The following is a 23,254-nucleotide window of genomic DNA, read 5'->3' as shown; positions in this document are numbered from 1 at the left end:
TGCTTTGAAGGAGACGGCACTCTAGCAACTTTCGCAAGTTTATAATTAACTCCCATTGCCTCCAATAATCATGCAGTTGCCATGACAACAGACTCTCCAAACACCAAAAATAGCTTGGATGTGTCAGCACGCAGGGTGACCTACGGGGAGGAGATGATCGCACTGCCACAGAGAACGTCTCCCACACGGCGCCAACCTTCACGCCAGCACTGAGCTGCACCGACACCCCCCCCCGTCCCAGGGAGGGGACACACTGGTAGGGGTATGACGACAGCAGCCCTACTTTAACCCGGCGCATCTAATAAAGTCAAATTCAGCTCTAAAGGAATTTAATACGAAAGCTGCACCAAACGCACCCCTGCCCCCCAAACAACAAAACAACAGAATCAGCTCCTCAGGGAGAAGTGACCACCGGCAATGAAGGACCAAACAATGTGGAGGCATAGTCCCACACTTTCACCAAGCCTCCACACAGCCCTCAATTCAGCCATAACAAGCTTTATGGACCGGACTATGTCCATACAGAATCATAATAACAATAATCATTATGTATTTAAAAAACTGAGCTAAAGAATTGAAAAAGGGCACCGTTAGCAACTAAGAATGTAGACTGCACCAGCTCATTAAACCACAGAGAGCAGGATGACAGGACCAAGTACCAAACTGCACACTCAGGCTAAACTGTTCCAGAGCACGCTCAACACAAACAACAATAACCACTTTACCCTTCTCTCTCTCTGTCTCCATACTATCACCCACTCTCTCTCATTCCCTCCCTCCCTCCTTCCCCAATAATATCAGTGTGCAGGGAGCTGTGTGCGCAACACAAATGTCACATTCTCTCGAAAAGATGACTCCCCCGACTGCCATGTACATCCCTCCTGCCTCAAACGCATCTCACCTCTTAATTAATGGCATTCATCATACATACACGGTAATCTGTAGACGCTTTCACGGACACGTGACAGTGCTTTGCTACACGGACGATGAGATATTGGAAATATCTTTATCCGTGTCATTACCGCCGCCATCCTTTAAAATTTGCTGAGTCGCAGTCGCAATCTTCCTCTAAGTTGCCGCATTTAAGCAAGAGATTATTTCCTAGCTGATGCATGCTGGGATGCCGCTGCACAGGGGAGACAGAGAGGAAGCCGAGTGTTTTCAGGGAGACGAGAGTGGCTGAGCTACACGCTGCATACATTTACATAAATCTGAAACATGGAAAACACCAGGCATTTAATTGTGATTTACTGAAATAAAAATGGCTAAACATCATGGTGGTAATTAACTATGAATGATAAAAAATGTTTTTAATATTCCATGCATAACACAATAAGCACGTGATAAAAAGCAGTTTATAGCAGTTGTGAGCACGCGTTGTATACAAATGGTTCATTTATAGGCCCCTATGAAAGAGAATTAGGCTTTACCACATTACATTCTACTCCGCTTAATGTGGTTCCCAAGGCATGCTCCAACAGCCCAGCTATGAAGAAACCTCCCGAAACTCAACCTGAGGAGGCATTAAATAGAGCAGCTCAGCCAGGCTTTAACTGAACTACCCTGCAATGTGTTCACCTGGGTCCCAGTGACCTGCCTGTTATTAATGTGTTCTTATTCATTCCAAAAAACGTCAGTTTCTAATCATTACTCCTCAAGTCCCTTCTTCACAGAGAAGACAAATAGATTAATGGATATATGAATTATGCATTGCCTCTTGAGCCACTGTGTAGTGAGTTCACCAGGAAGGGTATAAGTAGCAGTACCAGATCTTGTGAAACTGTGAATCCAGCTGCCCGCAGGTTAGTCAGGTCTTCATTCAAGGTAATTACATAAATCAAGAAAGCCAGGATCTGACAGCACATAAATCCAGGCTGCAGATATAAATATGCAGTAGATATGCAGTATACATACATGTAATTATGCCCACAACTAATTTTAAATACACTTGGAATCATCACCATCATCATCACCATGAACACCAATCAGAAAAGCATGAGGACCCTTATTGAAACAGGCAGTGCAGTCTTACCTTCATCAAAACAGATTCACTGAGTTTCTCCCGGTTGACAATCTTTATTGCAACTTTCTGACATGTGACACAATGGACCCCCAGCTTCACCAGGCCTGTAAAATAACAACAGAGCTTCAGAGAGAGCTTCAGAGGGAGCTGTTCACATGCTTACAGAAAGAGAGCATAGTAATGTTATAAATAACAAGAGATTCAGAGAGAGCTGTTCGCATGCTTACAGAAAGAGAGCACAGTAGTGTTATAAATAACAAGAGAATCAGAGAGAGCTGTTTGCATGCTTACAGAAAGAGAGCACAGTAATGTTATAAATAACAACAGAGATTCAGAGAGAGCTGTTCGCATGCTTAGAGAAAGAGAGCACAGTAATGTTATAAATAACAACAGAGATTCAGAGAGAGCTGTTCGCATGCTTACAGAAAAAGAGCACAGTACGGTTATCTTACATTTCAATAGCATTTAAAAAACTAAATTTTTTACAAGCATCAATACAATTAATCACAAATACATTAAGAAAATTAAGATAGAAAACATAATTATTTGAATCATGATAAAATAATTAATAGATTAATTGAATACAAAATAATCGTTAGTTGTAGCCTTACACACATGCATGCGCGCACGTATGCACGCACACACACACAATTCAACAAGCAAATACAAAATATAGTAACAGCGATATTATACCAAATGGTAATGGAGTTCTCATGTAAGGATCAAAGTTGAAGAGTTTATAACAAAGCCTTTGTTTAAACAGAAGGAGGGCATATTTTAGGACGGGTAGATTTTGGAACAGATCCTAACACGGGAAGTGTAAATTAAGCGCATCAGATATAACAAAGCGCAGCCAGTTTCGACAGATTGACATCTGAATGGACCCAGTACAGCCACAGCGGGAGTCTGTGTTCTCACTGAGCTTCACCAAAAGAAAGGAAATCTCAGTGTATGTGACAGTGTCCCAGCGCACCCATGCTTATTACTGACAGTCATATTCCAGCACCGACGCATATATCAATATTTCAGCACTGATCACCCCTCTGGATCATCCAGGAGGGCCATGCGGAACAAAGCTCACCGCTGTAAACGCCCTGTGATCGTCTCACCCTTACGTGCCGAGTTAGAGCCGGGATGAGATCATCGCTGACATTCATGACATCTGATTAATCTCCGTGTCACTGCTGCACACAGACCCAGGGGCTGAAGTGAACTACTGCCAGGCCTTTGGAGGGAGAGCGTCTGCATCGTGTGTGAGATAATGAGCGTTTCATCCCAGCTTAATTCCCTGAGACAGACACGTGTGGCACAAAGCAGCCGTCATGGAGCTGTATCCTGAGAGCGTGCATCAGCACCAGGAACAGCAGCGTGAACCTGCCTGAGGACTGCCACTGATGGAGGAAGCAAGATGTCAGTACCACATGTGAGGAGGTGTTTGGAGGCGTGCTGGGAGTACCACATGTGAGGAGGTGTTTGGAATCGTGCTGGGAGTACCACATGTGAGGAGGTGTTTGGAAGCCTGCTGGGAGTACCACATGTGAGGAGGTGTTTGGAGGCGTGCTGGGAGTACCACATGTGAGGAGGTGTTTGGAATCGTGCTGGGAGTACCACATGTGAGGAGGTGTTTGGAAGCCTGCTGGGAGTACCACATGTGAGGAGGTATTTGGAGGCGTGCTGGGAGTACCACATGTGAGGAGGTGTTTGGAAGCCTGCTGGGAGTACCACATGTGAGGAGGTGTTTGGAATCGTGCTGGGAGTACCACATGTGAGGAGGTGTTTGGAGGCGTGCTGGGAGTACCACATGTGAGGAGGTGTTTGGAATCGTGCTGGGAGTACCACATGTGAGGAGGTGTTTGGAGGCGTGCTGGGAGTACCACATGTAAGGAGGTGTTTGGAGGCGTGCTGGGAGTACCACATGTAAGGAGGTGTTTGGAGGCGTGCTGGGAGTACCACATGTGAGGAGGTGTTTGGAGGCGTGCTGGGAGTACCACATGTAAGGAGGTGTTTGGAGGCGTGCTGGGAGTACCACATGTGAGGAGGTGTTTGGAGGCGTGCTGGGAGTACCACATGTAAGGAGGTGTTTGGAAGCAGAGAGACAGCAAGAGAGAGAAGAGCTCAAGGAGTGATCTTGTGAAGGCTTTGAACAAAGCTTCAGAGCTGCACTCTATCACAGTGCTAGGGTTTGGGTCGCCATATGGAAATAGCAGAGATTACCACTTCAGAGAAGTGCTGCTTTATTCATCCCCCCTTCCTGAATCCAAAAGGAGTTCCTCTTATCCAAAAGGACTTTCAACACACCTGCATCAAAGCAGTGGATTCTCCCTGCCCTCCCCTACATCACAAAGGAATGGACCCTTCCAAAATAGCTGTGGGCATTTCAGCAGAACGAGGGGAATCCCCACCTACCTATCAGCAGTCGTACAGCGTCTGTATCTGTTATTCTGGCACTATTTTATGGCTCTTTCAAGCTCCTATGGGCAGCAAGTCACTTTACGGCAAGTTATAAAACGCTCTTCAGAATCGTTTCCGTTTCACACGTGCTGCACACATTTAGGGGGGAGGAGACCAAGAGAAAATGACCTTTCAGAAATTATCCACTCAATACCATGATCATTAAACAAAGTAACGGAAAGCAATAGAGCCATGGAGTAAAGCACAATGGCAATTAATAAAGCAATCAAATCAAATCACCCTCTGTATACAACGCACATGCTGTGTGGGTTCACATTTAGTGCTGTATGTCAAAGCATTGTTACTACTATGACAGACTGCAACTGACAGATGTTATATACATACAGTGTCTGTGTCTTTAAGACTCAATTAGTTCTGTACATTGCAAGGAACTGCATCTGCTGCTCCACCATACAATGGGGTGACATGGCTCAGGCAGTAAGAGCAGTTGTCTGGCAGTCGGAGGGTTGCCGGGTCGATCCCCCGCCCGGGCTGTGTTGGAATTTTCCTTGAGCAAGACACTTAACCCCTAAATGCTCCTGACGAGCGGGTTGGTGCCTTGCATGGCAGCCAATCGCCGTTGGTCTGTGAGTCTGTGTATGAATGGGTGAATGGAAGCATCAATTGTACAGGCGCTATATAAATTCCAACCACTTACCATTTACCATGTCAGCCGATCTATTGTGCCACACTATTGTGTTCTACTCTCATCTAACAAAAATCTGTCCATTGGTCATATTTAATCATCATAACAGGAGCCTGGTCTTAAACATGAAGCAAAATTCATGCAACATTTACACCTTTTGATTTTCTTCCCTACTAAATGATGCATGTTGCAAAGCATGAACATTAGCTTCAGTAAAGTCCACTAGCTTCACACTAGCTAATGATGACTACCTTGATAACCACTTGATAACCACTGAATGCATTCAGCACAGCTCTGCTGGCTCCTTTCTGTATGCCTTGCCAGCCACCCGCCTTCCTGTCAAATGGCTGACCTGTACAAACACTAGCTTAGCTCTGTGGATTACAAAAAAACATTACAAGCATTATTTTGTTATTTTTGTGCTTGTCTCTGTGAATTATTTTGATTTCACTGCTGCACTTACTTGAATGTAATTCAGAACAAGCTCTTTTGCTGAATGTAAATGTAAATTATTCACTCTTATTTCCAGCAGGCTGAGTCATATCTAAAAGCAAGGAGCTGGTGCTGTGTTTCTGCTTGTTTGCCCCTTAGCCAGTCAGAAAAAAGCATCTGTTTTCAGTGTTACAGAAATCTGATAATCTGATTGTTCCATTCAAAAAATGTAGTTTGCCAAATTGAAGTAATTGTTCAAAAGCTGGTCATGTTTGTATAGAAAACCTCTTACAGATGATGAGATCTCTAGTAAAGAGGTACCTTAGAGCTCTTTTAAACAGTGATATACTTTCCAGCAACATACGATGGGTAATATCTTGCATCTAAGACAGGACACAGTCAGAAAGGCTCTCATTCACAGGGACATGGATGCGTTTTGTGGCCAGAGTGCTTCAGGCAATGTGGGGGACACCTGTGGGGGAAGGAGGACCAAAGCCACACACTCGCAACTGATGAGGGAGAGTCCTGCCGCCCTCTCTCCCATTGCGCAAAATACTTCACATACCATCGTCTATAACCCTAAGACAAACCCTTATGCAATATCTTTGTTTGTAGCAGGGAGCATAAATGCAAAGAGGGACAATGAAACTTTTTTTTTCCCCCAGAAGAAAAGCACTGATCTGGTGCGACTTCCAGAAGTAGAATTTCCTCATAACTACTCCAACCACCGCAGGCACCACCCAGATCTCCACAGCACCCAATCTCCCCAGTTTGAACTACAGCAGTTTTATAGTACTGTATTATGTCAGTTTACACTACAGCAGCTTTATAGTACTGTATTATGTGAGTTTACACTACAGCAGCTTTATAGTACTGTATTATGTGAGTTTACACTACATCAGCTTTATAGTACTGTATTACGTGAGTTTACACTAGCAGCTTTATAGTACTGCATTATGTGAGTTTACACTACATCAGCTTTATAGTATTGTATTATGTGAGTTTACACTAGCAGCTTTATAGTACTGTATTATGTGAGTTTACACTAGCAGCTTTATAGTTCTGTATTATATCAGTTTACACTACATCAGCTTTATAGTACTGTATTATGTCAATTTGGTGGTTGGTGCCTTGCATAGCAGCCAATCACTGTTGGTGTGTGAGTGTGTGTATGCATCAAATGTACAGCGCTATTTAAATGCCAACTATTTACCATTTACAATGTTCACAAAATGTTCTGAAAATGCAGATTTAGTGTAATTACCCAGCCAGTAGGCTGAAAGGCAGAAGCGTGGTTGTGTAATGTAGATTTGCCCGGGCAGTATGGCTGCACAATATGTGGACAATATGCGGTATGCGATAATGTTATTGAATACTGCAATGATGATATGACTTGCGATAAATAAATAAATATTGAAGTGTGCACAGTTCTAATGACTTTTTTTCTTTCGGTACACTGCTAGCATAGACAATGAATAGCCTATTCCCACTGAATAACCCCCCCCCCCCGCCCATTATTTCCGACACATTTAATGAACAAAGTGCAGATGAGTCAATCAATTCAACAGAACATCAATTTAAATAAATACTATTCATCGCAGTTCAAGCAGTCTTTTGCGATGGGATTACCTCACATCTCAATGATGACAAACATGTACAATATATCTTGCAGCCCTATATGGCAGGCAGATTGGACAGCATTGCAGATTAAACAGGACAGTAGGCAGGTGGCACTGTGTTCATAAGGGCGTAATGGGCACTGCACGACACAGCACGGCCACTGCACCCAGACGGTCTCTGCCACCGCCCCTGCATGGAGTGGAGCACCCTGATACTGAGGAGGGCTCACCCAGGCCAAGGATAGACTCCTTGGGCACAGCAGCCTCTATGACCCCCAAAATGATGCTTCTTTTGATGACACTTTTATCCAGAGTGACTTACATTACAAGCGGGGCTAGGGGGGATTTGAACACTAACCTTTTGCGAACCAGTCCAGCACCCCAACCACCGTGGAAGTGAATGTATTTTATATGCTCTAGCTCACATCAACTTGCCTGGCTGGCTGAGCAAAATGGTTTCAAGTTCAAGTACAAATTCCTCCCACATACAGTACAGTATTTCTAAATACCAACAAACAAACTTTCAGGAATTTCTGCAACCCCCTTCACATAACTAAAAATGGCAAGAGATTCTAAGGACAGTCTTATGTCTGTGTATGTGTGGTGTTTTCTGTACGTGTAATTATGCATCATGTTTTTTTTCTGGAACGATTAATGATGCCAATGCTTTGAAAGGCTGTGTCCATCTGTAGCCATTAACAGAAAGAGACGTTATGATAATGTCATTACGATTCATCAGATTCCTGTGTCTGGGGCAGGCTATCAACACTCTGTGTATGAGCCCTGTGTATGACCGCTCATGACCTACACGGAAAAACATTAGAACTGTAAACTGCATTAAAACTGAGAAATATATTGCAAGGTGTTGAAACTTTTGGCAGAAACAACTGCCATATTAAATTTTATCTCTGCTGAATAACATCATGGTGGTTTTTATAGTTAATCTGCTCTGACAATTCTCACACAAAAACCTCAAAGCCCAGGAGTGTCATTAAAACTGAATCATAATGAAAGCCACAAAGACCCAAATGCTTACGTGCATTTTAATAAAATATTCGGTATGATTCTCTGTATATCTCTTTAACTCATATATATATATATATATCTGTATCTCTGTGACACAGCTCAGTGACTCCTAGCACAGCCCAGTGTACTGTATCTCTGAGACTAGTATAGTTCAATGACTCCAGGGATTTCTTAGTGACTCTGCAACTCCCAGCACAGCTCAGTGTCTCTGTGACTCCTAACGTAGTTCAGTGCATGTGTATCTCAATCTCCATCAGAGTCTATGGGAAAACGTAAAATGCAGATGTGATATAAAATGTCTACATCTCTATAAAATACTCATCATCCTGTTTTACGGGAGCTGTGGAGAGGTGCAGACTGGGGTCCCGGGGGGATATATCCTTGGCTGTCAGAATCAGCTCCGAGGCCAACAACGACTGATGCACTCTGAGAGTCTGAATTCTAAATGAATCCTGGCAGAGGTGAACTCTGCAGGCTGTCCAGCATAACACTCAATTAGAGAGAACTTGTCTGGGTTAAATGAGCGGAGGAAAGGATGCCCTTTGGGTGGGGAGAAGTGAGGGATATATCATTAGAGCGTTTCTTTCCTCCTCTACCTTCCCTCCATCCCTCCATAATTATTCCTCCATCTACACAGCAACATGTTCACTGTTAAATCAACTCTGGCACTTTTAACTGTCAGGGTGCATGCAAACCGTACTGGATTGTCGGCCAAATAAACTCTGTGAGAGTTGAATTAAGTTGGACGCTTTGCGTTCGCTTTTCCTCAGCACAGGTTTGTTTTGTACTGAGTGAGTTACTGCACGCCGCCTCAACATTCTCCATATTAAACAAATGGAGAACACAGCAGAGAAACAGTCAGTGTTGCTTTGCAGTTTTCTTCATTTATCTGCGACAGGGGAGAACAGATTGCACCACCACTATGTAAAGCCGTGGCAGAATGGCTCTTCAAAGTGTTCATTTTAATACAATTATACGCAATTATACAATATATAATAATTAATATTTTCTGAGATAAACACATTGTGCACACCATTCATGTTGTGAATGTTATTTAATGTAGTCTGCAGTGTGTAATATGTAGCTAGCATGTGATGTGTAACCTGCTCCCCCCTCTCCCACTCTCTTTCCCTCCCTCCCTCCATCCCTTTCCGTCTCTACAGTTTCTTGTCTGATTCTCCAGGCACACCTGTTTAGATTTGCTAAGGCGTCTCTTGACCAGGTCAGGCATTGGATCTAAAAATAAGGCAATGTTGTTGTGTAAAACAGCGTCTGTTTATGTCTGCAGAGCTGCAGAGCTGGAAGGCTGAAATACTGCCAGGCACTGCGGTGTCTCTGCCTGCTTCAGGAGGGTTCGAGGGGCCTCCTCCAGCCCCACCACGCTGGGGCGCAGCACAGACCAGACAAGATAAGGCCTGCTAGCAGATAATACCCCGATCAGCACCTCCAACATTTCAGTGTTTCTGCTACATTCAAATAGCAGTGGCGGTCCAGCCACTGTAAGATTCTCATTGCCGCTGCAAGCACCCCCACCCCCTCGGACTGAGATTTCCAACAGACACACTGTATTTCATTATATCATAACACACTGCCAAACTGTTTTCAAATAAAAACCTATCACTGAAGGCACCAGAAAGAGGACTAATACACTACTAATGGAAGAAATTATGTCACAGTCACTGAAAAACCGGTAGACATGTAGACATACAAGAAAACATCATGTAAAACAATACTGCCCTTGAGAAGACCCTGGGGGCTTTATTCTGTGATATCACACAAGGCACATAGAGATATTATTATCAGATATGATGAGGAAGTTTCATAAATCATACCAGATCATAAAAGTCATTTCTTGCCACAGCTTGAGTGTTATTCTTTACCTCACCTGCTCGCTTTTCAGGGATTTGGTTTTTTGCCAAATTTTCTTTTTAATGTCCACTGTAAAGCCTGTTTGAATAGTTTTTTTTTACAGAGACACAGTCACAAATAAAATTCAACTGAATTTTAAATAAAGAAGGAGACGCCAGAATGAAGAATGACTTGTAATGTAATGATAGAAATGAAAGCAGAGCCATTCCTTCCACTGGACACTGTAACACCAGCAAGGCCAGGCGACCTGCCATGACCGGCTACACATTGGCAAAGACCGCTGCAGTGGGCGAGATAATATGCGTTTCTCATCGCAGCATTACTGGTTCTAATATAGTGTGATACACAGAACCAACTGAAGCCCTTTTTCTCTGGTTATAACCACGGATGTGTGAAAGATGGAGATGATGTGATGGATTTGTGTGCCGCAGCTCGAGAGAAACTGAGCCGTGTTGACGCTGCGGGGCTTGCGATGATGTGGAGGACAGGAACACGAGACGGCCCAAACCCAGCTGCTCTCCGCGCTGTTCTGTTCTCCACAAACAGAGTCTGAGGGTCAGAAACGCTCCTACCGCGAGCTGGAGATTCCGCGCGCCGAGGTTTACAGCTTAACGACAGCCCCAGGAGAGGCACAAAAGCCTGCAGGAGCAGTAAGATCAGGCCGTGAAACGGAGTGTAATGAGAAGCCATTCATTTTACGGAGTTAAAAGAGGAACTCAAAGCTAACTATCAGAAGCGCCTGGATGCACACGCTGCTCCACTTTTACGACAGAGGAAAACATTCGGCCCGCTGGAAACGGAAATCCAGACGGGCCTGAGCATCTCGGAGAGGAGAGGAAGAGAAGAAGCACATTTTCAGTGTGCTAGGGGTGCGGATTCGGGATTTGGGACGCCGGTGATGTGGGGGGCGCAGGTAGGACTGGGGGCACAAGCTGAATCGGATCTTTTTCCCAGTCGCTTCCTTCCCCTCTTCCATAAGGGCAGCGATGTGCAGAACAGCACGACGCGACGTCTTCATACAGAACGGCCCTAATTACCGCACCTTCAGAGACCAGCCGAGGCGGGTGGCATCAGCAGACATCATCCAGGCTGTTGACACTTTCTTAAGGAGCGGTTCATTAGTGCGGCTCCTGGCTTCATCAGCGCGTCTGCACCGGAGACCTCATCATGCAGCCGGCTGAATATTAATACACCAGCCCGGGACCCTCTGCTCTGTTCTATTAGCCGCTATCGCCTATCAGCAAATAATCCTCAAAGACTCGCAGGGCCTGCCTCCCTCCCTCTCTCTTTCTCCTTCTCTCCATCCCTCCTTCACCAGTTCTCTTCCTCCCTCTCTTCCCCACAGAGTCCTCTCTAACAGGTTGTAACAGAGGAGATGGGGGCACAGAAGAGACACAGGTACATCTCGGGCTTGGATCTCCCGATGCTGAACAGACTGGAACATTTCCCGCAAGCGATACATCTGCATATGAATATTTAGAGCAGGATGAGTATGTTGAATGTGAAAATTAGTATTGCAGCAGCAAATGGACTATGAATAATAATATTGCAGTTGACGAAAGTTGGCATGAGAACAGAATTGTGTACGTGAATGGATATTTTGCGTACAAATAATAATTTCACAGATGGACGTGCTTCTTATGAATAATATCACAGCAGTAAGCGGCTGCATTTTATTTAAATGATATCACAGTACTGTAGTAAATGTCCAAGTCGCATATAACCACAATCGCTGCAGTGAATGCATATGTTGCATATGAATTATATTGCAGCAGTCAATAGATGTGTTGTGTATGAGTATTATCATGGTGGTGAATGGATATGTTGCATATGAATATTACTGCAGTGAATGGATATTCTGCATTTTAACAAGTGTCTGAAGGTATTCAAGTGATTCCGTAGTGGGGCCAGGGATTCATTTTTAAGTAGAAAGTTGTGCAAGCGTAAGTAGGAAGATGGCGCACAGATAAGGCAGCCAACTCTACCTACATTACATTACATTACATTACATTACATTACATTATTGGCATTCGGCAGAAGCTGTAATCCAGAGCGATGTACAGTTGATTAGACTAAGCAGGAGACAATCCTCCCCTGGAGCAATGCAGGGTTAAGGGCCTTGCTCAAGGGCCCAGCGGCTGTGCGGATTATTATGGCTACCCCGGGATTCGAACCACCAACATTGCAGGTCCCAGTCATGTGCCTTAACCACTATGCTACAGGCCGCCCTCTATGCACCACTGTCACATTTCAGCCTGATGCAGTCCCTCTTCCTGGAGGGGCGCACACAGATCACACAGAGGGATGACCTTCCACAAGCTGCAGGACATTCCTCTCGGGCTGTTGTGTGTGTGTGTGTGTGTGTGTGTGTGTGTGTGTGTGTGTGTGTGTGTGTGTGTGTGTGTGTGTGTGTTAAAGAGCAGCTGCAGGAAGCAGGAAGCACCCTACTGAGAGCGGGGGGCAGGGCCGTGTCACAGGCCAAGCTGATGATGGAAAGAGGGACCAACCTGCAACCTGCACCCTGTGTCCTATGCCCTACACCCGGCAACCTGCACCCTCTGCCCTATGCCCTGTACCCGGCAACCTGCACCCTGTGTCCTATACCCTATGCCCTACACCCAGCAACCTGCAGCCTGTGTCCTATGCCCTATGCCCTACACCCTGTGCCCTATCCCCTACACCCGGCAACCTGCACCCTGTGTCCTCTGCCCCACACCTAGCAACCTGCACCCTGTGTCCTATGCCCTATGCCCTACACCCGGCAACCTGCACCCTGTGCCCTCTGCCCCACACCTAGCAACCTGCACCCTGTGTCCTATGCCCTATGCCCTATACCCGGCAACCTGCACCCTGTGCCCTCTGCCCTATGCCCCACACCTAGCAACCTGCACCCTGTGTCCTATGCCCTACACCTGACAACCTGCACCCTGTGTCCTATGCCCTACCCCTGACAACCTTCATACTGTGTACTAATCCCTACACCAAGCAACCTATTAATGAGACACACCCTACCACTGTCATCACATGCATTCACACATGGTTTAATCGAGATTAGTGAGTAACTGCTGAATAAACCGCAGTGCGTTTAAATGGACATGCGCACCGCTCCTCCAGGTAGTGGGGTCAGTGGCGCGTGCCAAGGAACTCAGAGCCCGCCTCTCCAGTGAATCAATTTCTCCTCTTCCTCCTGGCTGCGATCCATAGCCGCTCTAACCTCCTGCACTCCATGACAAACGGGCCCTCCTTCCAATGATACTCAGTCACACACTGCAGGGATGGTGGGCCTTAAAATGGCAACAGAGGGTTTGATAGCAAACTCTCCCAGAAGGGAAAATAAGGAGTCGCTCCAAGCACATCACAGTAAGATGGATGTGTGTGTATGTGCATATGCTATGGAGCAGAGGGGTGAGCACTGAAGGATGCAGTACTGGTTCTGTCCAGCAGGGGTGGCAGTATACTCTGTGCTACTGTAAATGTGCTAGCTCACTCAACTGTATTAGCACATAAATGCATAAAAGCAGAAACACATTACTGATCAGAGACAGACTGCAGGCATCGGCCTACCTGATCTGTGGTAAACCGCCAAATTCACACACAAGCAGACGCTTGTAAACTGACTGCCAATCTTTGATACAAGCAGTAGCTGCCAAAATAAATGTAAAACTTAGATCTTAGAAACGCACCGACATCCCATGGATACCCTGACTCTACAGTTCACTCTAAAAAATGGTAACCCGCCAATAGCTAAACAAGAAAGGCTCTAAAGTTCACTCTACAACATGGTGGCACAGCAACAACACGCTGAATCAGCGCAACTGGACCAGCACATCTCCACCCATCCTGGACGTCTGTTATACGTACAAGGGAAGAGCTCTGCCTCATATCTCAGTTTAATGTATAAACAAAAAAATCTAACCTATGCTTAAGGCAAAGGAACAGATAATTAGCCAATACATTGCACATAATCTGGTATGAACAAGCACAGAAAACTGAATTCATTGACAATATGTGCACATTAGTCATTACACGGACGTGTTAAAAATGACAGGCAGCGCTGCGGTCCAGGACAGGATTCAGTGCATGGCTGTGCCCCAGGGCCTGGTACTGCACTGTGTCCATAGTCAGCCAGGACTGATTGCAGCTGGCAGGCTGAAGCACAGCAGGTGAATGGATTGTCTATATCTCATCTTGCACCAGCAACCAGTAACGAGGCTGCTGCAGTCAGCCTGTGCCAGATACGCATTACAGTAAGTGGACTCCTCAGTATACTTCAATACCTGTGCAGAGATACGCATTACAGTAAGTGGACTCCTCAGTATACTTCAATACCTGTGCAGAGATACGCATTACAGTAAGTGGACTCCTCAGTATACTTCAATACCTGTGCAGCCTGTGTCAGATACACATTACAGTAAGTGGACTCCTCAGTATACTTCAATACCTGTGCAGAGATACGCATTACAGTAAGTGGACTCCTCAGTATACTTCAATACCTGCGCAGAGATACACATTACAGTAAGTGGACTCCTCAGTATACTTCAATACCTGTGCAGCCTGTGTCAGATACACATTACAGTAAGTGGACTGCTCATTATACTCCAATACCTGTGCAGCACAGCTGTTGGACTTCAGAGTGAAACAAAGCAGAGGCTGGCAGAACACAGCCAGACGAGACCCAAGTACAATCCAGACATTCAAAACAGATTAAAAACAGATTAAAAGCACTCCCTATTTTTAAGTGTTCCTAAAGGCTGTGCTTCCGGAGACGGATTTAAAAGGCACCACATTTGAAATATTTTTATTTAGAGTTATTATTCCTTCATTAGGATTTAAACCTGCAGCCTCTCCTCTCCAAATCCCTGTTGGATTGGCTGCTACGCAGGCCGGACTCTGCCTCAGTGGTGAGATCAGTGCTGCTTGGCGTGTCCGTGTGTTTACCTCTGTTGAGTCACTGTGTTAGTGAATAACTCATTGGAGATGAATCGATCTCCTCAGAACTCTGTGATGGTGACGTTTCCCTGGCTACACTGGCAATTCTGAGCAGCTCTTTAAACAGAATGCAAATCTCCACCAACATCAGCACCGTTCCTGAGGAATGTGCATTTCACTTTCAGAGTGCCTCTTAAATTTCACAATTTTCACCCAACCTGCCATCATTCTCCAGCGGGAGAGGCCACTGTACTATATACACCTCTGATGCTACGTGAGACGAGAGGAAATTATGCTCGCAAGCAAAGAGCAAAATCATTAGTCATTCACAATAAGATACGTAAGCTATGTAATGATATTAAGAAGCAGATTTCCTCTTTAAACACACACATTCAGCACCACGGCCAGCGTGGAGTTCAAACAACCACACTACCAAAATACACCAAAATACCCCCAAATATGCCCTTCTGAAAGCAATGTGATAAAAAAAATAATTAATCTCAGCAATGCCATATCCATTGTATTTTCTATGTAATCCGTTCAAAGAAAAAGCAAGTTAAGACATAAAATAACATTTGATTAACAGAATGATCATGACCATTTGCTAAATTCAAAAAATGACTGCAGAAGAATACACTCAGAGAAAGTTTTTTTGTAGTTGGTATAGTTGTTTTTTCATATGCTGTTGCTATACCACATAAAGCACACCTCAGAGAGGTGTACAAAACTCTACATTCTCTCCTCCCACTTCCTTCTATACGCTATTCCTCCTCCACCTCTCTCTCAGCCAGCCTCCACCAGCACACCAGCCCGGGCTATCCCACTCTTCATCCTTAATCTCTGATGATGGATGGAGGAGCACTCACATTCCACCTTACATGATAGATAAGGAGGCTTATCTGGTGCCACGCCCTTGACTTACCCTTGAGTCCTGTTCATCTCCCAAACACCGAGTACAATTTCTGCTCCAATATTTCAAAGCCCATTGGTGCAGCGTGACCCTGATTATAACCTTCCCTCTCTCTCTCCCTCTGAAAGATTGATACCACCCAGAGTCCCCCTGTCAGCCTGTTAGAAATTCTGACCCTCATATAGAGCACTGAGGGGACACCATGGCAGTGGGACTCTGCTATGCACCCCTGACTCCCATAGAGCCTTTCAACCCACATCCAAAATATATTGATAAATGACCTGGGAAAGGACACTGCATGGCTAATAAAGCACATCCAAATCAATACGTCAGGCGAAAGCTGCTTCCTTCTTTATTAAAGACGGAAATGCAAAACAAGATTCCTTCTTATCAGCACCCTCTATCCACACAGCAAAGCAATTTTTCATTACTCTCGACAGTAAAGCTACAGTATTTTGGACAAAACATTCTCTCCGTCTCTCTCTCTCTCTGTGTCTCTCCCCCTCTCTCTGTCTCTCCCTCTCCCCTTCCGTTCTCTCGTTTGTGTTATTCTGAGTGATTGAACGGGACCCAGGTGCTAACCTGTCACTCCAGCATTGTCAGTGCTTATCACAGTCTGATAGAAATCTGGAGTGCACTGGGGTGAGATTAAATCTCATCACTTTTGAAGCGGCTGTATAAATATGACTACAGGCCTCTGGGAAAACTGCGCAGGAGCTGATACAAGCTCAGCAACACCCTGCGCAGCTTCCCACATGTCATCCCCGTTCACACAGACAACAATGCGCAAAAAATAAAATAATATTAAATAAGCGGCCATTTAAAAGCCTGCAAAACTTTTTGGAGTCATCTTACGTTGCTTTCATTGTGTTGAGAGGGTGTACCTATCATAAAGCATGCATTCTTGGTTTGTTTCTTCTACAAAGGATTTTGTGTAAAAGGGAATTCACCGCACTCCTACACACATAGCAGTGGCTGGCTGGGGACACATAAGCAGGGATTCAAGTAGGCTAATGGGCGTTTACTCCCAACCTGGGTTTATACCCAGCATTATTATTAATATCCCAGATATGGGTGTTCAGTAATACCCCGGATCCAGGTGATATTCCCAGCCCCAGTACATACAGTGTCTCCATCAGCTTATAGAATGCCAAAGTTTACCGAAAACCAGTATCCTCTTCTTATGTCCAAATGTGCTCTATGAACTTTCTGCACACTTTAGGCTTACGGTAAGTTCTTCCAATGTCAACACTTTGATGAACTGCATCGTCTGGCATTGGTAAAGATGGGGGACTCTGGGTAATCCCTCTAATTGCCTTTAATGGGGTCCCTATAGCAGTGGGGGCTGTGTGATGGAGCCAGGTCAGGGGCACGTCTCCTAAGCCTCCTCTGCCCCTGCCAACACAAACAGGCAGGGTCCATACATCAGCCCTCACTTATTCAGGGCCATTTATTTACTCACTCATCATCAGACTAAATCTTCCCTTTTATGCAAATAGGACTAGAAAAAGCTATTTAGAACCAAGTCCATGAAAAATGGCAAATGCTCAAACCTGCTTAATTGCAGGATGAGAGAGAGGGATGCAGGAAAGTGGCTGGTATTAATGTGGATCACACCCACCTGTCTGCCCTGGAGAGTCGCAGTCATGGGCAGTACGCACTCATAACTCAGGCTTTGTCAAGATGGAAATTTCCCAATCATTCCAAACAAATGAGAAAACGCACAGCATACACTTTTTTCTACTAACCAATATATTCATCACGGATACTTTGCCAGCATTTCTTCCCTCATTGATTTGACAGTGTGTACTGTGCCCCATGCATAATGCTATGCGATTAAAATTGTTTAAGTGGGTGAAAATTAGCTTGGTCAGAGATAAATGAGAAAAATAAGACACAGGGAAAAGCACATCTACATACATACACACACAAACATACATTTACACACACACATATAAATTGGAGTACACACTATGGAGTCAAGCTGAAATGATACCAAAACTTAAAGCAAACCATCCACATCTTACCCGTCCAGTCGTACACCCAGGAATCACACATGCGCCTCAGGAAACATTGTTTGGTTCTGTGCCTTAGCACAAAGGTCATTCATCATTACCCTACTGCTCATTCAAGCATCTTCAAGACCAGCTCCGCTCAAATGCGCAACATGTCTGCTACAGCCAAGAAGCCATGCTTTCACCTTCCTCTCTCTAGACTTGAAAATAATTAGCACCAATGGCAAACATTGAAATATACATTACATTACATTATTGGCATTTGGCAGACGCTCTTATCCAGAGCGACGTACAGTTGATTAGACTAAGCAGGAGACAATCCTCCCCTGGAGCAATGCAGGGTTAAGGGCCTTGCTCAAGGGCCCAACGGCTGCGCGGATATTATCGTGGCTACACCGGGATTAGAACCACTGACCTTGCGTGTCCCAGTCATTTACCTTAACCACTACGCTATATCCACCACAAAGAGCTCTCAGTGGTTTGAATGCAGCCTTTGGTCTCAACAAGGACGGCTCCCCCAGCAGGCCCATTAAATACCACTTTCGCACTCCTGAGTGAAGACAGAGCTCATCTCATCCATAACTAGGCGGAGAGAGGGGCCTGGAGATTTCACGTCTCCTCCAATCAGAGCCTCTTACCCACACTCTCATGATTCTCACGCTTTCAGATTAACAATGAGACTGTGCAGTTAGGCAGAACTGCTGACAGATGTTCCAATAATCTCTTTAATTGGATTTTTGGCCATAAATTCATACAATTTTTATTACCGTAAAATAAAAAAGGCAAATTGAATGTAGCCACTGGATGATGACTGCTCCCAGCAAAGCTGAACTCACTGAAGACTTGGAAATGAGTGGAAATATCCGCAAGAGTAATGGACTGATCCAGCACTACACCAGCGCTCACACATATCTCTCTGACTTTACAAGGCACAAAGCAAACAGCGCTATAGGTCAGTATAGAAGCCCATTACAGCCTAGGCCTAATTCACTGCCATTCGATAAACCATTCCACCATCTTACAACGCTAACCATCCACCATCTTAAACTCTAACCATTTCATCAGCTTAGTCCATTCCCTCACTTCATCTCCATTATAAACACAAACACAGCCAAACCTTCAATAAACCACATGACAATCAACAAGACCATACACTGCCCACAGCATGAATCATATTCTCTCTGATGCTGAATGCAATTCCTCACCTGTGCTCAGGAGATTTCTATTGTAGAGGACCACCAGGTGGAAAATAAGTTAACGGCGCATTCAGGCAGGTAAATTCACTATGCTCACCCATACAGACATAAACTCATAAGGTAAACTCCCACACTTATACAAGCGTGCATCACACATCTGTGCCAAAAAGATATAAAAAGGAAGACAACACAAAAGGTAGAACTGCCAGAGGCAAACTCAGAGGGTGGTTAAAAGATGTCAGCACTGAGATAAAGAAGACTGTTCAATGGTTTTTGTAATTTTCCTTCTAAAGGCACCTCACATGAAATGGAGAATGTTTTCTGACATTGGGTGGGTGATGAAGGGTACATCAGCAAACACAGCAGAAGTCAGCAATTCTACTCAGTATTCAAGATGATCTTGTGACTAACTGTATGTCTTCTGCATCACATCTTTATCTGCTGTCAATTAGTCAACCTGGTGTGCAGAGAATGTGAATGAGCTGTAAAACCCGTGGTGAATTAATACAAAAGCATGCAGTTAATACAAAGTCAATGTGAATTTAAACAAAGGCAGGGAACGCAGAAGGAATTTGCACAAATACAGCGCAAATTTATACAAGGGTAGGGTGAATTCATACAGAACGGGTGAGTTTGGGTGCTTTGTGGAAAGCACTGCGCAGAAAATGTGAAGGGCTTTTCAACAGCAGTGACGTTAAGAGAGGAGGCGGTAGCCTTCACACTTCCTGTGAGCCTTCCTCCTCTGGAAGCCAGGATAGAAACAATGCACCTGGCGAAGAGTGTATGAATCATGAGTCACCACACAGTCACTGAATCCAATGAGGGCACTGTGCTCACACAGTCAGCCTGTGTTTGAATCATGAGTCACCACGCAGTCACTGAATCTGAATCCCACAATCGCACTGCCCTGTAGCTGGAAGGGTTATGCAGTCCAGAGAGTTATGCAGTCCAGAGGATCGAATCGACGGAGTATCACATAACGCTGTCATCATGTAAGACCGCCCAATCAGGGTCTCAGACCGCAACCCAATGGGCACGCAGTATAAACTCACACAAGAGGGCATGAACCATGCTGACAAATGAATCAGAAACTCTGTAAACTCTGTAAACTCTCATCCCCACCTGCCACCTCCGAGCCCTCAGGGGCATTAGTAGGACCTGGACCCACTGATCACCTTCATACTCCAGGGCCAATCTGGCCAGGAGAGACCCGTCTACAAACAGCCAGACAAGCAGTGGGCTACGTGGTCACACTCATGACCCCATTCAGACCGGTCAGCAGTGCGAGGGAATGGACATGTTTCAGATTTTTCCCTGCGTAGATGTTGGAGGTTCTCTTACCAGTTCACTGTACAAGTTTAATTACTCATAACGAGTATAACGTCACTGGTTTCCTTCATTAACGGAGGATGTGTATTCTCCTTACATTAACCATGGCTGGCTTCAAATGAAATATCACATTTCAATGAATCCAAAGGGATCTTTTCACTAACGACAACGATCAAAATGATCATAAATCTACTGAGCATTAATCAAAATGCTCAGAAATATACTGTACAGTTGCTGGTTGTATTGATGATGCCACTTGGTCTTAATCCAGCTGCCGCAAAATAAAAAAGCCATATTGGTTGTACTCAGAAAACAGCGACTCTTAAAATAGGTTAGAATTTTACAGGAATCACTGGTCTTTCTCAGACTGGTTTTTGGAGATTACTGAGTAATACATCTGCCAACAGAGCCACACGGTACTGTGACCCAAATACAGTGGCTCTGTGATTGGCGGAAGCAGTTCTGCTCTGCGATTGGCTGAAGCAGCTCTGGGGAGAAGCAGCCTGAGATTCCTTTCCAATCATCAGCTTAATAATGTATGCACTTAATGCAGCTGACAAGTGGCGTGTCTTTAGAATCCGTCTGCAGGCATCAATCGATGATGAGGATACCTTTTTTTCCTCTCTCTCATATTGTTCACAGTGGGGCTTAACAAAAATATTCTGCACCTCTTATTAAAACGGTATGATTATGTATTTATGTGCAGCAGCAATCCCCTAACTGTCCGTACTGTAATCAAATCTTCAATTACAAATGTAATCTATGAATCTTTGACCAGTTTAACTGACAAAATGAACCACCTGCTCCCTAACGGAGTTGATATGATGTTGGCGAGCATTATGGTTGTGGCCCAGGGGAGTGAATAATCCCCTCCTACCCTAATGTGAAGCACTGTAATACCCACAGTAGAAAAACAGAAAATAGTTCTGCGCATAAGCAATCCGGCCAGTCGAAGTGCAGTGTGAGTGCAGTTTGCTCATTCCCAAAGTTCTCACCGAAAGCATGCAGTAGCTCTCTTTAAGAGACAAATGAAATGCTGCTTCCATTCACAAAAGCTGTGCTTCAGCCAAGCCACACTCATAAACACCACCTGGATACTGAGCACTCACACAAGCCACCTGGGTACCGCATAATCAAACACAAGACACAAGTAAACACCTGAGAGTGGAGAATTGAGAGCGGAAATCAATATCGCGCATGGCGGACTGTGAAGCTTTGTTTGGGAGTGTAGCGTTACAGCCGCTTTGTAAAACAGAGGCACGCACTCGCCTTCCCTTTCTCACATTCCACTCCTGGCTTGATAACAAATCAATTCCCTCACTCAGGCGGGTCACGTGCGCCGAGATTTGGCACATGCTGAAATGCGGGGAGGCTGTGAGGACAGCGCACCAGCGGGCGGCCATGCCGTGCGTGAGGGAGCGTGCGTGAGGGAGCAGGCCGTGTGTGAGGGAGCGGGCTGTGTGTGAGGGAACGTGCGTGAGGGAGCAGGCCGTGTGTGAGGGAGCGGGCCGTGTGTGTGAGGGAGCGGGCTGTGCGTGAGAGAGCGGGCTGTGTGTGTGAGGGAGTGTGTGTGAGGGAGTGTGTGTGAGGGAGCGGGCTGTGTGTGTGAGGGAGTGTGTGTGAGGGAGCAGGCCATGTGTGAGGGAGCGTGTGTGAGGGAGTGTGTGTGAGGGAGCGTGTGTGAGGGAGTGTGTGTGAGGGAGTGTGTGTGACGGAGCGTGTGTGAGGGAGCGGGCCGTGTGTGAGGGAGTGTGTGTGAGGGAGCAGGCTGTGTGTGAGGGAGCGGGCTGTGTGTGTGAGGGAGTGTGTGTGAGGGAGCAGGCCATGTGTGAGGGAGTGTGTGTGAGAGAGCGTGTGTGAGGGAGTGTGTGTGAGGGAGCGGGGCGTGTGTGAGGGAGCCGTGTGCATGCAGAGTTCAAATTCACAAACTGTGCCCACCCACCCCCATGCACACACACTCACACACGCACACCCACACACCCACCCCTATGCACACACATATACACACATACACGCACATCCACCCCCATGCACACACACACACACACACACACACACACCCCCATGCACACACACACACACACACCCACCCCTATGCACACACACATGCACACACACACACCCACACACGCTCACTCAGAGGAAACTGGCCCTCCTTCACTGATGGCAGACTGCATGGCACTGCGAAGCTAAGGAAGCAGAATGCTATTTTTAGCATTTCATTTCACACTCAATCCATTCGCTCTTACTCTGGCTTCCTCTCCCAGTAACCAGTATCCACACAGTCACCACTGTACAGGAACTCCAGGCATCTATTCTTCCTGTATTCACCTATCCGCCCTACACCCAGCTGCTCACAGGTGTTTCTGTGCAGTGTGCATGACTCCCATGGCTGACCACCTGCCGGCCATACCTCCTCAACCAGCACCACTGACTGTGGGCACCCACTGTTCCACTTTCTCAACCATCTGTAAAGCTCTCTGCTTTAGTGAATGGAATTTAGCAGACTTGGGGGGTAATGGTGGGGCTGGTGAGACGAAAGGAGAAGAGCAGACAGATCAGTGTGCAGCTCCACGGGGGCTCTCTCTCTCTCTCTCTCACTCTCTCTCTCACACACACACACACACACACACACATGCACACACACACGCACGTGCGTCATGTTGTGCTCTCATACAGACCCCCCTGCTGCAGTGGGTGTGTGTGTGCCCCCATACTTTAGATCCTCAATGGGTACCAGCAGGAGCTCAAAACCATTGCCTCTTATCGACAGGTCTGCCAATTTCCCACTTAAAAGAACAGCAACGCA

General features: G+C 45.7%; 1 protein-coding gene across 2 annotated transcripts in view; it reads right to left on the bottom strand.

Annotated features, from left to right (window-relative positions):
• Positions 1-23,254, bottom strand: part of LOC133130775 (serine/threonine-protein kinase BRSK2-like) — a 106,022-nt gene that overhangs the window by 48,382 nt on the left and 34,386 nt on the right. For both annotated transcript variants that reach the window (XM_061245599.1, XM_061245600.1), the window contains exon 2: positions 2,033-2,127. In XM_061245599.1, coding sequence (XP_061101583.1) covers positions 2,033-2,127 — 95 coding nt within the window. The remainder of the gene's footprint in view (positions 1-2,032; positions 2,128-23,254) is intronic.

Source organism: Conger conger, chromosome 6 (assembly GCF_963514075.1).
Source record: "Conger conger chromosome 6, fConCon1.1, whole genome shotgun sequence".
Classification (NCBI taxonomy): Eukaryota; Metazoa; Chordata; class Actinopteri; order Anguilliformes; family Congridae; genus Conger; species Conger conger.
The sequence above is the reverse complement of the archived record's forward strand: the minus strand, read 5'-3'. Positions and strand labels throughout refer to the sequence as shown.